The sequence below is a fragment of the Protopterus annectens genome, chromosome 10.part0 (genome assembly GCF_019279795.1).
Source record: "Protopterus annectens isolate FY-2018-M chromosome 10.part0, PAN1.0, whole genome shotgun sequence".
NCBI classification, from domain to species: domain Eukaryota; kingdom Metazoa; phylum Chordata; order Ceratodontiformes; family Protopteridae; genus Protopterus; species Protopterus annectens.
The window spans coordinates 1,389,421,797-1,389,439,659 of NC_056744.1; the positions used below are offsets into that span (position 1 = coordinate 1,389,421,797).

The 17,863-nt window shown below is 37.8% G+C and overlaps 1 protein-coding gene across 1 annotated transcript in view; it reads right to left on the reverse strand.

The window, feature by feature from the left end:
• COL24A1 (collagen type XXIV alpha 1 chain) overlaps positions 1-17,863 on the reverse strand; it is a 3,617,818-nt gene that overhangs the window by 1,365,329 nt on the left and 2,234,626 nt on the right. The window contains exon 25 of the mRNA XM_044086026.1: positions 8,677-8,730. Coding sequence (XP_043941961.1) covers positions 8,677-8,730 — 54 coding nt within the window. The remainder of the gene's footprint in view (positions 1-8,676; positions 8,731-17,863) is intronic.

Sequence of the window (17,863 nt, forward strand, 5' to 3'; positions counted from 1 at the left end):
CTGCAGGAATAGCAGCATATCATTATATAGAGGTATGAAGACATTAGAAAATGCAAGTGAGACAGCTGCAGGAAAGGGCACCATGGGGAGAAGCAGAGAAATGGTGAGAGAAGCATGCAAAGAGAAGAGGAATGGAAAGGAGAGGAAGTGTGAAGGACGAATGAGAAGCAGTAAGTGAGGGAATGACAAGATGAGATAAGGAAGGATAGAGCTGTGGGATTCATGTAACATGACCTGTGTGAGTGCAGCTTCATTTTGGGTGTTCTTCAGCTTTTGTCTGACGTCCGAGTACTTTTGGATGTCTCTGATTGAGACAGGAATGGTATCCCATAGTTTAGATGACAGACTGGAGAATGCAGAGCAATTCCTTTTAGTAGTGTTCTGAAAGTACCATTAGTGGAAATGACAGATTAAAATCTATATTTTTTATTATATTATTTATGGCATAAGGAATACATGTGAAATGTTGTCAACTGAAACATTACTGAACATAACTAAAGGAGTATTGATTAAGGTGACACACTCAGCACCCAGTAATTATGTTGAAAACTGATGAAATCATGGCAAATTCATGGCTTCTGAAGACACAGGCGTCATTTTTCTGGCACACCCTTGTCTAGAACTTCCTATAAAGTATATTTGAGACACATTTGTAAAGTTAAATCAATACTCCAGTTTACATTGTTGTTAACAGAGGCTGAGTCTTCTGTTCTGAAAGGTTACTGCTAAACATTATAGCTGGTTTTACTTTCAGTACAGTAAATTACACCGTTTGTACAGAAATCAAAGCAAAATAAAATTTAAAACAGCATAAATAAACAAGTAAAAGTTGTCTGAATGGTGAGTAGTTCTATTTATTGGGTATTTGGGAGCAACATCCGCGGTGGTGGTGCTGCGGTAGCACTGTCGCCTCACAGTAAGACACTGTCTGGTTCGACTCTCAGCTAGAGCGTCTTCTGCGTGGAGACATGCGTGAATGGGCATACCTTCATTGAAGGTTGTGCGTTAGGGCTGGCAACTCAGCACGTAAAAATCAACTGCCAATCATTAGCGGACCGGAGTTCCACTGTGGCGACCCCTAACAACAACAACAACAACATTCTTCTACCACCAGCACTAAAGTCTCAAACACTCATTAATAACCCCATGTTTTAACAACTGCATTACTATAAGCTCATTCACTGCAACCCATTCATAGTTTTAAGTGACATCTCTGACAAATGTCTGTATTCAAATAGTCGCAAATACACCATCAATTCAGAATATGTAAATTCAGTTCTGGTTGCAAATATATCATTGAGAAGGTTCTCTGAACATACCTATTCTACCTCTGTTGAACTCTTGGCTCACTCCAATCTCTGTCTACATTCTTTTTCACATAATTTGAAAAAATATGTTCTATACTGCAAGCAGAAAATGTTTTATTCAAGGAATGCAAGTTTTACCTCATATATTCTCAAATGTGATTTCATGCATTGGGGGTCAGGAACGGCTTTATTAAAAAAATGTCAAGTGCAGGTTCAAACAAGTATCCCGTTGGGTTCCTTTGTAAGAATATACCTCATAATGGCTTAATCTGAAGGGATTTTAACAAGCACTAACATATGCCTTGTTGTAGTTTTATGTAAACAGAATAACACATGGTAGGGACAAACCAGACAGTTGCGTAAAACATTGACAGGTTTGTGTTACTGCTGCTTCCTCTTCTTGCATTTTTAATGAAGCCCTTACGTTACAGCAAGACGTGAACTTTCTATTTGGCGTGACAGGAACCTTTTATAACTTTCCTTTTTTTACCATGTAAGGAAAAGGAATACTGACACTTTCTAAGAAGGACAGCTACTGATGTATCTGTGACAATCTGCATTCTGGAAGGTTGAATGTACACTTTCCTGCTCTTTTTGATTGCGTTTTAAAAGCTACAGAACCATAATTTATTATATGCATTAGTGAAAGCTACAAAGTGGTATAAACATCAGCTGTTCAGAAGCTAAGAACACTGCCTTATACAGATGTGAAACTATTTAAGTAACTTAAGGGACAAGTTCCCTAAAGTGTTGCATATGCAGTGTATCTCTTCTAGGTAATTAATTGTAATTAAATTAATTTGAACAAAGTGAAATGAAGCAATGCTGATGTATTGTCATCTTTGTGTTTCTTTAGCACTGAAACAGTCACTCATCTACTCAGGTTCATTTGATTTGTATATGTTGGCATAAACTGAACAAGCATGAACATCAAACATTGCTCTTCACCTTTAAACTTGTTTTTTGCAGACAAAACTTATACATACCAACTCCAAGACTGTCATACTTTGGAGAAAAGGAAATATTCTAAAAAATGGCCATCTCAGTCTTGATATATACAAGTACATTTTTTTGGCCATTCAGTCTCCTTATTTCAGGACTCTCTGAAGCAGGTCACGTCATTTCAAATGGTTAACTGTAGTACTCTACCATAAGTGGCTTATACGCACAGTTTAAAGTGCTACATTTCCGGCTGCTCAACATGTAAGGTTGCAGTTGTAAATTTGAAGGTGAATGTACTTGCATCTGTCTATTACAGTTTTGTGAAGCACTGTACACAGCAACACCCAGCACAGTGAAAATGAAAGAACCAATAGAAAATCAGCTAGGATTTTAGCTAATAATGTCTACTTCTAAGAAATAGCAGTGATATATTCCTTGCTACAGAACAATGTCTACTGGCCCACAAGAAATCTAACACTTACCAAAACCAGATGAAAAACTTCAGATAAGTGTAAAAATGGAAATACACTGAGAAAACAATCAAATTAACACTACTAGTGTGATACTTTGTAACATGGTAGCAACCAGGCAACTGTTACAACACAGGAATATAACTTTCAGGAAAACAGACTGAAAAATAATAAAATTCAGATAAAATACACTTTTAATAGTGAAATTTACTAGATAATTTCAAGTTCAAGGAAAGCAGGGACTTTTCAGTATAGAATAATTTAAATGTATCAGTTGCTATTGCTCAAGTAATTGATGATATTACAAGTAGTATACGAACACATTGGGGAGGGGATATTAAATATCTAACAGAAAAAGCAGAAAGTAAATGGATTATTAGATTTAGGGCACAATAATATCCATGTCTGAGTGACACATTTAGCATTAAGCCCATTTTAAAAGAGCTGCATAATCAAGTTAAGTAGATGGCTGTTAAATGGGTGAAGTGACTGATTCATTTTAGAAGTCATATGATTTTATACATTATTGTATCAAAGCATGCAACTTTTAGTCAAATCTATTTGCCTGATGAGGCATTTTTATGTGAAAGTGTTTTTACTTGTGAATGATTCAATTAAAGTTGGATATTTTATTAACAACTTGTGGCTCTGGACAACTTCATTATATGCATTTTGTTTTTGGTGAGTCCGGATATGTCATGTATCACAATAATTTTTATTTATTATGAGTTGGGCAGACAGGAAATGAGTCATGAGTTGGATGGACATGACGTTACAGGTAAGATGCAATCTGGAAAATCATATACAGATGCAGGTGGAAGAACAAAAAGGTGTAAATTTTATTAAAAAAAAGTTTGCTGTTTGGATAAGAAAGACGAAATAGACATATTTTGTGTGGGATAATTTAGTGTTACCTTTATGTTTTGAAGCAAAAGACATTAGATCCTTGATTCATTTGGGAAAAGAGACATTCTGTGACTTAACGTTTGAGACTGAAGATGTAATGGAAAAGTTTTTGTAAATATGAACAAAAGAAGGACTGTTACCCATGAAATTAATTTATATTCAAGGATTCAGCGATTCATCAACAAAATGTTTGTTCAATTTTTTACTGATGAAATTAAGATAAAAAATGTTAAAAATGATTTTTCATTTATGTGTTATTCAGTTTCTGATACTGTGAAAGTTAAAGATGAGAAGGGTATTTGGAATGAGGAGTAAAAAGTGGATGTTATTCCAAAATATGAAAAAGATGCGATAAAGCCTTTACCAAGTGTTATATATGTAGATTATAACAGAGGAACAATTAGGTACATGAGACAGCAGAAAACCTTTTGGCAGGGATTTTAATCATCTGATAAATGAGGGTACAAAAGTAAGATGTAACTAACGCAGGGGAAATCGTGATATGATGAATACGTGTAAAATGGAATATAAAACATGTTTTTGGCTTGATTGTAAAAAATAAGCAATATAATGCTGAGCAGGATTCTGAAAGTAATGAGGAAATGTAGGGAAAAGGTGTTAATGTTAAGGTGTGTCTAATTTTTACCTGTTTTGCATCTACCATAAATTTACATTGAGGGCACCTACCGCATTTAAAACTACGGCCTCCAGTTGAGATTGTAGGATTAGAATTAGACATTTTGGTATATTAAAACCAAAGAAGAAATATTTTTGTTATTCTAAAGGGGTTGTTTATGTTGCTTTGTGTCAAGCATGCGATGGGTTTTATGTAGGTAAGACCAAGAGGGCTATTAAACAGACAGTCTATCAACACACCTATAACATCTCTAATAAAAATGAAAAAAATGTCCTCTTTAGGCACATCAGGGAATCATCCAAATCATTCATTCAAGTTCTCTGTTATTGACAATGTTGACCTAGGGCAACATGAGGGTCCTTCTGATGATTACCTTGAATTTTTAGAATTAAAATGGCAGGTCAGGATGAATGCTTGTATTCATCCTGGACTTAATGATAGATTTTCCATATGTCCTTTGTTGAAATTGAGAGCTGCTTTTTATGTTTAGTTTTTTATATATTTATAATGAAGGTCAATTATTATGTTTATGTGGGTATTAGTCTAGGGAAGTTTGATAGGTTTTAAACTTCATATTTATGTCTTTCTATTTGGTTGTTATTGTAATACTTAATACTGACTGGCTAACTTGCAGCTCCAGCAACCCCACTAACCAAATAAACCTCTATGGCTTCATCCAACTAATTCTTGAACCCACCAGAATTGATAAAAGAAACCAAAAACAAACCATTATTGACTGGACACTAGTAAACAACCCTAAACACCACTATCAGACTGGTTGTTTACCAGATACACTCAGTGACCATCTGCCCAATTTTCTCCTAAGGAAATACACAACTAGTCAAAAATTCATTACTTATAGACAATCAGAGATGATCGCAACTGTACCACAGACAACCTAAATATCATTCTAAAGCAATGTGACTGGCAGCCTCTAAAAACCCTTCACCTTGATCAGGCAGTAGAATACTTTAATAAGACATTCATCTCAGTTCTAAACTCCATTGCACCAGAGAGAAAGATCAAAACTAAAACTAAGTATGCTCCCTGGTTAAGCAGAGCCTTACTAAAAACCAGAGACAAGGCCTGGAAGAAATGGAAACAAGAAAACACCTATCAAACTAAACAAAACTATAACCAACTCAGGAACCTAGCTAAAGAACATACTAAACTAGACAAACAAAACTACTTCTTTGATCTCCAAAACAAACACCCAAATAATCCCCAAAAGTTCTGGCACAGTATCAACTCCCTACTGAAACCTGGCACTATCGCTACCCCCACCTCTTCCACCTCCAATGCAAACAATAATGATATAGCTTCCCAGTTTAACTGTTATTTCATAAATTCAATCCAAACTCTGTCCAACCAAATAACTCTAACAACTTATCAGTCACAACTGCAGGAATCCCTCCCTGCAGCACTACTAATCTTCCATCTTTCTCTCTCTCACCTGTCCCTACATCTAAAATCAAACAACTCCTCCACACCTTAAAACCTACTACTCTTGCGACAGAATACCTGCAAAATTCCTAAAAATCGCAGCTAACTCCCTATCCTACCCAGTCTCAATTCTAATAAACAGGTCCATTCAAGAAGGCTATGTACTTCAACTATGGAAAATATCTTACATTATACCTCTGCATAAAGGTGGAGAATCTTATGACTTTTTCAACTATCGGCCTATAGCTATACTATCCCCCTTATCCAAGCTCTTAGAGAAATGCATACATTTCCAAGCCATGCAATACTTGAAAACAAATAATCTTCTCTCCTCCACCCAACACGGATTCCGGCCTCACCATAGTACAACTTCTGCCCTTTTCTCCTTTACCAATCAAGTTAACTATCACAGAAACAACAATAACTATGTATCTGCTATCTTTTTGGACCTGTCAAAGGCATTTGACATGGTCTCACATCTTAAACTATTGGATGCTCTCCGCTCACTATCCTTTACTTCTCCCACTATCTCCTGGTTCAAAAGTTACTTATCAGACAGAAAACAATCTGTACAATGGCTAAATCAACTATTCCCCCTCTCCCTAACTCCGTAGGGGTACCACAAGGCTCAATATTAGGCCCACTTCTCTTCTCTATTTTTACAAACAATTTATACACCATCTCCAAACAAGCCTCACTAATACAGTATGCAGATGACTCTACACTCATCTGTGCAGCCCCATCTGTCAACACATTGCAAGAGCAAGCCCAAGAATCATTCTCTGCCATTGAAACTTGGATCACAGACATCCAACTTATCCGAAACCCCAACAAAACAAAACTTCTCTTGTTTACCCCTAACAAAACTAAAACTACTCCCACTGATTCTCCATCTTATCAAAAAAATGGAACTATCATTTCCCCATCCACCCAAACAAAGCTCCTAGGGATAGAAATAGATAACAACCTATCCTTTGATCTACACATAGCTCAAAATATCGAGAAAGTTCATGAAAAAATGGGAACCCTTTATAGACACAGAAACTTCCTCACAGACAAAGCAAGACTCACTCTAGCTCAAACTCACCTCCTATCAACACTTACCAATGCTGCTCCAATCCTGACACGTATTAAAAATTCACTCCTGGACAAGCTAGAGTCAAGCTATAATAAAATAGCCAAATTTACCAACAACTCCCCTTTCAGAACACATCACTGCCAAGTACTAAAACAATTACAATGGCTAGAATTTCCACACCTACTATCTTACCTACATCTCACTTATGCCTTCAGTATCATAAACTACCCAGAAAAAACTCCAGCCCTACAACAGCTACTAACCTCCTACTCTTCCAGCCGCCCTCTCCGCTCATCAAACAAACCTCTCCTCAGTATCACACCTGCAAACAACACTGCAGGCAAAGCCCTTTTCTCCCACATCATAGCTAAAAAATGGAATAGCCTCCCCACTAATATATCCTCTGTAACAACAAACTTTAACTTTAAAAGACTATTAAAACCACATCTCAGGAAAAGCTGGATCTGTCCATGTATCGCTTAAAAATTATTATATCTTCTCTCCTCCTCCACAACACTCTATTATCTACTCTTGTGCTTACACACTTACATATACTCACTTCCAATTCAGTCACACTGGCTTGCTACCTCTTTCAGTGTACACTCACTAGGAAATGTAAACAGTCATTTAAAATAGCAAATGTAGTCACTACCTTTCTTTTTGTAATATTTTTGTCTACAGATATTGTAAGATATTGTTATATTCATGTAACCCTATTTGAATTACTGTGATAGATTCTTGTACATGTCTTCCTCTAAATATTTGTATTTTTTGTACCTATTCACATTGTATTGTTTTGTTTTATTTTGTATTGTATTGACCTGGTCCAGTTGGATTTTTTCCCGGTTAACAAATGTAAAATAAATAAAATAAAAATAAATAAATAAATCATAAATAAATGTTTTTAGTTTTACTAATTAGTTAAGGGTGTGTGTGATTAGTGCTTAATCAATTAGTAGGTAGGACTGTGTGTGTATATATTACAATGTTTTTACCATTTACACTTGTTCTGAGGAAGTCTTGCATTTTGAGACGAAAGCGCTCAATAAAAACTACATTTTGGTACTTGTATTGACTGTTGCCTTCTGCTTCACTTGTTACTAGTCCATTGTTTTGTTCTACCCAGCATGAGCTTTTGTTGGTTTTCCCAGTGAAGAAAAGTAGCCGCTGCTTTTGTAGTTTCCAGATGTGGGAGAATCAAGGCAATGCAAGATAGCCTAAAGGTTTATCATTCCATGTTACAGTGACTATTTCCTAATCAAATCAAAATGTGATCCTATGGTAAAAAGATGGTCATGAAATGCAACAGAGTATAACGAGAAAGAACAGAAGGGAAGATAAATTAATTGCACTCCAAAGATGCAGAAATGTACACAAGCCTGGTTTATATTTCATGCAGGTGGGGCAAAGGAAACACAACTAGAAACAAAAGAAAAAAGAAAAATAAAGGAAGCTAAGGAAAAGTGTAATGAATATGCAAGCTACAAGATAAAGTTATAGGTGCAATGACACAAAGACAGAAAAAAAAACTCAAAACATGAAGTGGGCTTCATGAGCTGATATGCATACTATGGGAAACAGGTGCTTGTATAGTTCTGCCTCTTGAATAGCCAACCATAGGAGGTAAATTGCCTTAACTCTCCATCCTAGGAAAGAAACTTCACCACATTAAATAATATGCAGTTATTGTAACTGTACAATACTTATCGCTTTTTAGTATTTTTCTAACATTAATTGCTACAGAAACCTAAGCTATATGCAGCCTTTTTGGAAAACCCTTTACATCACAACTCGGGTATAACAGCAGTCTGTAATAGATGTGAGAATTGGACTTGAATATAATGTTGAAAATTGAATATTATACTTAGTACTACAAATACTGCAATACAATACCTTTTCTCCAGTAATTCCAGGAGGACCAACCATTCCAGGTAATCCTATAGGCCCCTAAAAAAATGACATACATTTTAAGAATTTTTTCATGTGGTTTCAAACAGCAGCACATAATGAAGACAGTTCTCATGTTTTAGCCACAAAATAAGGGTGCATCCCATGTTATGCGAATATAAACACAGGTCATTTATTATAATATTACTTTTTACAGGCACTTAAACTTAACCACAATGCTGGTATTGTGCTGCAATGTTAAAGCATCTCCTAGGATGTAAAACTAATGCAGCTTAGTACAAAGAGCATAATTATGGGTGATGGTCAGAGAAACTACAGTCCTTGAAGAATATACTTAACATCAGATCTATAAGGATATATTTTAATTTATTTATTTATATTTTTACTTATCTGTTAGCATGTTAACATACTAGACGTACAAAGTAATACATGACAGGCATCTTTTGGTGGACAATATACTATCCTGGTAATGAAGATTATTAAAATGTTAGGCCACCTTCCAAGGAAAATATGCAATAAAAAGAATATTAAGTTATTTGAACAATATTTGTATGTATTTTCCATTACCTAAGCAAGGACCTGTGTATGTAGACCTAGTCATTTCAGTTATATAAAAGACACAACACAGTTGCACAAGTCCTGTTCTCCTGTAAAAGTAGATGTTTGAATTTCACACTGCCTCAGTAGTGTATGAATTCTGTGCCTGCACAAACCCACATTGGCAGCTTCCCAGACCTTAGAATCCCCTCCTCTGACTCCCTGTTATAGGGAACTGGTTAAGCCCACCCTATCAAGGAAGCCTCTCTCCTGTTAAAGAAAGTCAGTTTTTAGTGCCAAGTAGGAAGAACCAAAATGGATCAGAAGCAAGATTTTCCTGAAACCAGCCAATTCACAGCCAAAAAACACCAACACAAATGACCAAAGCCCACCAACAGCACAACAAGGTTGAACACAAGTGAACTATATATATAAAACAAGGGGAATGGTGGGTGGGTATTGCCATTGTGGTAATGTAAAATTTGAACATCTACTGCTAAAGATAAGTGAAGAAATGCATTCACTGAAGAATGTATCTCTTTCTTTTCTGAAGAAATGTCACTGAAGAAAATGTCCAAAAGTAGACCAGACAAACTCCGTACTACTGTATCTGTTATTCTGTATTTGTCTCAGAACAAATTCTTGCCAAACAGTTAATTATTTCAGAGCTATTTCAATTCTATTATAACACAGCTAGACAGATGAATAGACTAAGGCACACTTAGTTTAAGATGTCACTACTGAAAGAAACATACTGTCCAGTTTAAATACTCTTTTCAACCAATGTTATTTTTAATGTCCTTGTGACTTGTTCTAGTTTCTGTCTGGGTCATGAAAAGGTTCATGGTTACTTCATGTCCTTTTTTGGTCATCGCTGTATCTGAAGACTTCACAAAAGTCTCTCCACATCATCTTTGCGTCACTTGACCTGCCTGCATATTGCTTATTTCTGCATCTGAAAGCCAAGAAAGTCAACTTCCTTTTTTTCTATAACAGGATGCATTTACAGTAATGTCCACAGCTATATGTTATTAATATCTAAGCTGAACATAAGTGTTCTTGCAAAGCAAGCATATTATTTTGAAAACTGCTGTTTGGCCTTGCACATTTCCTTTCACTGTACACACAGTATATTGGAGAAAAGCATTTTAATTTACACAATATCTATCAATAAGTATGACTAACGCAACTGTATTGTGTTCAACATGCACATTGCCTCAATGGCATATGGGTAGAGTCCCAAAGCTTACACTACACGAGAGGAGGAAGGATAAAGATAAAGTAGCCCCTAGTGATAGGTTTTCACAAAGCCTGCTCTGGAATTACAGAAAGAATCCAGTTTGTACTGCTTTGTAAATGCATAAACAGATGACCAAGTTGCTGTTTCTAGAGACCACTCCTTTACAGTATGCAACTGAAGAGGATAATGCTCTGCTTGAATGTGCCTTAACCTTGCCTGGAACAGATCTACCATGGTGAGTGTAACAAAAACAACAGCAAAGGATAACCAACAAGCAATCATTTGCTTAGAGTCAGGTTGACCTTTCTTAGCCCCAGAATAGGAAATAAACAGTTGTTCATATTTCCTCAAGAGCTTATTTCTGTCAAGGTAGTACCTGAGCAGCCTGTGCACATCTAAGGTTTTCCAAATCAGCACTCTCCCTTGTTTTAAGTTCCATAAAAAAAAATGGGAGATTAACAGCTTAATTCAGGGTAAATTCAAAAACAGATTTTGGCATGAAGGAGGGAATGGTGTGTTAACCCTGTCCTTGTGAAAAATCAGATATGGTTGGCCCACAATGACAGCTTGCAGCTCAGTGACTTTGCAGATGTCAGACTAATAAGCAAAACAGTTCGCCAAGTGATGAACTTCAAATCAGCTTGAAAGGCAAGTGCGAAAGGAAATAAGGTCAATTTTCAAGAGCAAAGTTTAGATCCCAAGGAGGAGGAATTTGCTTTTGAGGGGGTCTCAAATGCAATACTCTTCCAATAAACTGTTTGACTACAAAACATAGTGAAAAGAAGGAGGGTCCATGGCCAAACAAGCTGAGATGGCCACAAGATGCATAAGATAGAGCCAACACTGAGTAGCTCACACAAATATTTCAAAATCAGAGGGTAAGATGCCATACTAGGACGTCTGACATTGGTTAAACACCACCTAGACAACCTCTTCCACTTGTAAACATGTGATTTTGTAGTTGCATGCTTTCTTCTCCCCTTCAATACCTGCTGCAGATCCTCATGGATCAAGTCCTTAAAATATATCAAAATGGAATCATCTAGGCTGTGGGTTGTAACTGCTCTAAGATGAGGGTGCACTAGTAGCTCTGGACACTGTGTGTGCAGTTCCAGAGTGTGAGGAGCCTGGGGTAATTGCCCTTAGCCAAATCCATTAATTAAAAGGGAGTACCAACTTTGCATGGGCCAAAAGTGATCACCACAATTATCTTTGGTCATTCTTTATGAATCTTTAGAAGTACCTTGGGTATCAGTGGAAAGAGTGGAAATACATAAAGCAACATTCTTGTCCTGTCCTCCAAGAATAGCTGTAAGGATGTCTAGAACAGAATTTTTCCAACTGCTTGTTTTGAAAGGAGATGAATACATCTAATTGAGGTGCTCCCTACATCTGAACCAAATCCTGAAAGAACTCTATCCTGAGTTTCCACTTGTAAGGGTCCTTCCAGGATCTGTTTAGTTTGTCTCCCACTATGTTTTGCTCTGAAGAGATGTATGAGGCCTGAAGCATCATTGAATGCTATAAGACTAGCTCCATGGACATCAATGTCAACCAGCAAAGAGGGTATGACTTGTACCCCCTTGTTTGTTCAGGTACCAAATGACTGCAGTATTGTCTGTCACCACTAAAAGGGGACCTGGAGACAACAAGGGGTAAAGAACTTTTAAAGCCTGAATCACTACTAACATTTCTTTGACATTTATATGCTTTATAACTGTAACTTTTACTTCACAAACTTCGGCACAGACACCTGGAACTCTAAGGGATGCAGGTACTGAGACCAACAATTTTTTAAGTAACAATGAATCTTTCTCATATGGAGTATGGCTGGTGATGTTATGATGATTATTGTTGCCAAGAGGCCTAAAATTTTGAAAAACTCTTTTGTGGAGGTAGCTTCTTGAAGAGAGAAATCCCTGAAAATGTTCTGATAGGTTGGGACTTTGTCTACTGGAAGAAAGACCATTCTTTTTTCTCTTTCTGTCATACACCCAGGAAGGCAATTCTTTGTGAGGGTGTTAGAGGTTTTGTAGATTCAACGTAAAGCCTGTGTGAGCTACAATGGGTCAAAACCTTGTGCAATGATTCTAAATACCAGGAAATAGACTCTGTACAAATCAGCAAGTCATCTAAATAAAGGAAAATGTGGACACCCTGGGTCCTGCAGTAAGCAGCCTCTGGAACCAGACACTTTATGAATACTCAAGGTGCAGTAGATAACCCAAATGTGTAATGCAGAAAACTAATAATGTGAACCAGACTCAGCAAATCTCAGATATTTCCTGATGTTGGGAGCAATTTGAATGTGATGATAAGCATCTTTTAGATCTAAAGTCACCATGAAACTAAGGTCCAGAAGAAAGGGTAGTACCATCTGCAGAGTAAGAATACTGAATTTTGGTACTTTCAGAACGGTATTTAGATAAGACAAATCTAACACTGGTGTCCATGATAGCTTCTTTTAGGTACAAAAAAATCCGAAATAAAATCGTATTCCTTTTCGTGGTAAAGGAACTAGTTCTATAAACCCTGCTTGCAACATGTGAAATAATACCAAACAGAAGAGATGTGTCTGCATTGGTGTGTGCAAGGAGATTCTTCTGAAGGGAAGAGGAATTTTTGTCCACTGCCAAAAGTATTATCTTTGAATTCTTCTCAGCAGTCATTTGTTGGAGGCTATCTGTGACCAGGCTGTTGTGTTGAGTGAAAGGGGTAAGGGAAAGGGGAGGATGGACTGGAGGAAAGAAAAGATGTCCAAGTCTCAGTACAGTCATTCTGTAGCAGGAAATTGATCCTTTTTGAGAAAGAAACTCCTTTTATTTGGTTTGGAAGGATTATATTCCTGCCCTTTCCTCCTGTTACCCTGACTCTCATAAGGCTGAGACTTTTATTTGTTCTGCCCTTTGAAGTTGGGTCTCCTTGTTAGTGGAGAGCAAGAGAATATGAAATGTTCTAGAAATTCCAAGCATCAATTTACCTCTTCCATCCCATTCTTTGAGAATCTGGATAGCAGCAGGACAACACACAAATTCAAAACATAAAGGGGCATTCAAAATCTCAGAAGAATTCTAGTTATGTAACCAAATATACTTTCTCAATACATCCAAAGTGTCCGCATTTCTAGAATGTGTGTCTGCACCTTCCTAGATACAGTAAACTCTCAGTTAACCGGAATTCAAGCAACCAGAAAAAAAAAAATCAAAAAAATGCAGTACAATTTTCATGTGTTGTACTTTCTGCCCCCTCCCCCCCCACGCAGAAACATACCTTACAGTTTTAGAGTTTTAAAAAGGACAATAGGAATAAATTCCCTCCCTCCCCAACCTATGAACAAGTCAAATCAAACAAATAGTATAGGGTACAGTGTTAGTCAGGCCTATTTATAATATTGTAACTCTCAAGCCACCACAAACTACAGTTATCTGGCATCTACCAATCCCCATGGGTGCCGGTTAACTGAGAGTTTACTGTACTTCTCAAAGCATGTTTCACATCCTGAGTCAGACAAGAAACAATGTCATTCATGTAACATTTCTGTTCAGCAGGCAAAGATGCAACAAAGTCATCTAAACTGTAAGCCCATTGAAATATTACCTTCTTCAATAAGATCATAAACTCTGCCCATCTCTGGTGCAGCTCCACACTCCTTCCAGTCAAATACATTTCTAAACCCAGCTAGCATATATGGAAAGGTGAACATCTGCTTGAGTTTCTAAACCTGTTCACCTTCTGAAAAATCAGATAAGGGATCCATTAAGTCAGGAAAAGAAACATCAGACAGAATAAAACACTGATGCTATTAAGGGCTAAAGACAGCAATAACAGAAAAATATAAAAGCTATGCCCCACACAGCAAATATGGCTAAACTGCATAAAATGTAGCAAAAACAGTTTTAATATTCTAAGCCTTGTTCTAAAACCTTGCACAGTGTAGTAAACAACAGCACACACAGTCACAGTACCAAGTAAAATTTACTTGCCCTAAAAACTGCAAAAAATCAAATATTACGACCTTAAATCAAATAGAAATCTTTTAAAACAGCGTATGTAAGCATTTACTTGGTGATTCCAGTCAAAAATGAAAAAAATCTTCCCAGAAAATGCAAATAAATTAATTCATAGAAAAGTCACGATTTAACCATAAAAACAGCTATTACAATGTTAACTTAGTAGTACATATCATATAAAAAGAAGAAGAAAACTGAAAAAATTTAATATTTTCCTGTCAGAACTTCAAAATGAAGCAGATAGACAACAAAAACAATAGGCATAATTGAGGCAGCCCCTGGTGTTGCACTGACACCACTGAACTTCAGTTTCACAGTACAAGGCATAAAAAGTACAGTTGTGTACACTTACCATAAATGTAGATGTTCGAGTGTATTCACTGTTGCAGTCATTACATTTGGGTAATCTGCTGGCAGGTTGCCCTCAGTCGGCCTGAATATCAAGTCTTGGGTCCTGCGTTGGTTGCTGTCTCCTCTTCCATGACGTTAGGGGTATAAAACAGGCAGCCAACACCATTTTCTTTATTTTGTTTTGCCCCAGATGTCAGGTGCCCCCCAAATGGGGAGCAAAAATGTATATAAATATATGACTATACATACATGCAATGGTCACAATATAAACTTTACCTTCATCTAAAAGCAAATACACCACAAAGGCTGTAGAATACAGTGAAGTGAAAGAAAGACAAGCTGTAGAATAAAGGGGGGTTGGCGGGCGGGTAACCCAGACTGCAACAGTGAATACACTCGAATATCTACATTTATGGTAAGTGTACACAACTGTACTATGTTCTTCATGTTTCACTGTTGCAGTCATTACATTTGGGTAGAATCCTAAAGCTATGGATGGGAGGCTGGAGCTAAATAGTATTAGGGGTGGCTATAAGGCCCTGCAGAACTGCAGTGGCAAAGCCTGCCCTGGACTTAGAGAAAAGAGGCAAATGAAAATGCTTTGTAAAAGTATGAACAGAACTCCAAGTAGCAGCTTCTAGAATGTCTTTGGTTGGTACCCCTCTGAGAAAAGCTGCTGATGTAGATGCAGCCCTGGTGGAATGAGACCTAATGCCCTTGGGCACCGGTTTACCATGATGCAAATAGCAGAAATGAATGCAGTGGCTTATCCACTTTGAAATAGTCTGCTTTGAAATAGCCTTTCTCTCTGATCCTGCAGCAAATGCCACCAGTAGCTGCTCAGTGTTTCTTAGAGATTTGGTTCTGTTTAAGTAGAATCTTAGTTGTCTGCGCACGTCCAAGGAATGCAGAATCAGCTCCCCCTTGTTCTGCGGACTTGGATAAAAAGTTGTCAGGTGAATAGTTTGGTTAAGAGCCACACTGGATACCACATTAGGCATAAAAGAAGGATTGGTTCTGAGGGACACCCTGTCTGGGTAAAAAATAATAAAAGGCTCCACAGCCATGAGGGTCTGTAGCTCTGAACCCCTTCTTGCTGAAGTGATTGCCAGAAGTAAAGCTGTTTTCCATGATAAAAACTTTATATCTGCAGTAGCAGCTGGTTCAAATGGAGGCAGGGTGAGCTTTTCCAACACAAAATTGAGGTCCCATGCAGGAATTGGTGATCTTCTGGAAGGCCTTAAATTTTTGGCCCCTCTAAAATACTGTTTTAGAAAAGGATGAAAAAAGATCGGTGGCTCTGTTTTGTAATGAGCCGAGATGGCAGAGGCATGGATTTTTATTGATGAAAAAGATAGGCCTTTGTCAAGCATCTCAGTCAAGTATTGTAAAATCTGAGGAATATTTGGCTTTGCTGTGTCAGTTCCTTGTGCTTGCTTCCAAGCACAGAATCTCTTCCATTTATCAGCATAAGATTTTCCAGTACTAGGCCTTCTGGATTCCAAAATGACATCCATCACAGACTTACTGAGGTGTTGTTTGAATAACTACATGATCAGCCATGCTGCCAGGTTCAGAGTTTGGAGCTGATTGTGCAGGATCTGATTGTTTTGCTGAGACAGTAAATGAGGTATTTGAGGCAAGTACCAAGGAGGGAGTTGAGACATATTCCTTAGGATTGGATACCAGTGTTGGCAGGGCCAGTCCGGAGCAATTAGAATCATTTTTGGTTTTTCTTGTCTGACCTTTAGTAGGACCATGGGAAGAAGAGGCAGAGGAGGAAAGGCATAAACTGATAGGTTTTTCCAACTGAAGGATAGGGAATCCACTTTCCATGCTTGTCTGTGATAGGTCCTTGTGCAGAATTTTATCCAGTTGATAATTCTGGGGAGAGGCAAATAGATCTATGTCCGGGCTCCCCCATTTCTTTGTTATCATGCTGAAGACTTGAGGATCCAGTCTCCACTTGTGAGGGTCCATAAGGTTTCTGCTTAGGTCGTCTGCCAGAGTATTTTGTTTTCCTGGCAGGAATTGAGCTTGAAGATGTACTTGGTAAGTCAAGGCTGTGTTCCACAGTGTCATGGCTAGTTTGCAAAGGGGGTAGGAGTGTGTGCCCCCCTGCTTGTTTATGTACCACATAACTGTGGTGTTGTCTATCTTTATCAGTAGTTGTCCTGGATGAAGTAAGTCCTTGAAGGCTGTCAGGGCATTCTGAACAGCTAACATCTCTTTCTGGTTGATATGTAGATGCATTTGTTTTGGGCTCCATATGCCCTGAATGCATCTCCCCGCCAGATGGGCCCCCCATGCATAGTCTGATGCTTCTGTAGTTAGGGTTTGGCTGGCAGGGGGTAGAGTGAAAGACCATCCCATGTTCTGGTGACATGTCTCTGCCCACCAAAGAAACTCCTGTTGTAGGCAGGGAATGACAGGAATCATTGTTTCCAGACTGTGACAATGTTGACTCCATAAACTTTTTAGGTACCACTGTAGTTTCCTCATATGCAGTTGTGCATATGGAATCAGTAGAATGCAGGATGCCATGAACCCCAAAGCCTGCATAATTTGTCTTGCAGATAACTGGGTTTTTGTTGCCCTCTGTTTGAAGTAAATAGTCAGTTGCCTTTGTTTGTCTGGCGTGAGGAAAGCCATCTGGGCAGTTGTATTCAAACTTGCACCCAGGAATGTTATCTTTTGAGAGGGTACCAGTTGTGATTTCTTTTCATTTATTGTGTACCCTAGGCATGTTAGAAGCCTTTTCACAAATGCCAGATGCTGACGAAAAATGTCCTTGTATTCTGCTTGAATGAGATAGTCATCCAAGTAAGGATAGATTTGTATACTTATTTGCCTGCAAAATGCAATTACTGGTGCCAGGCACTTTGTAAAGACTCTGGGCGCAGTAGATAACCCAAGGGGTAGTGCAAAGAATTGGTAATGCTTGAAACCAGCCTTGAAGCGGCGGTATCTTCTGCACAATTCCCTTATTGAGATATGCAGGTATGCCTCTTTTAAGTCTAAAGTCGCTAGCCAA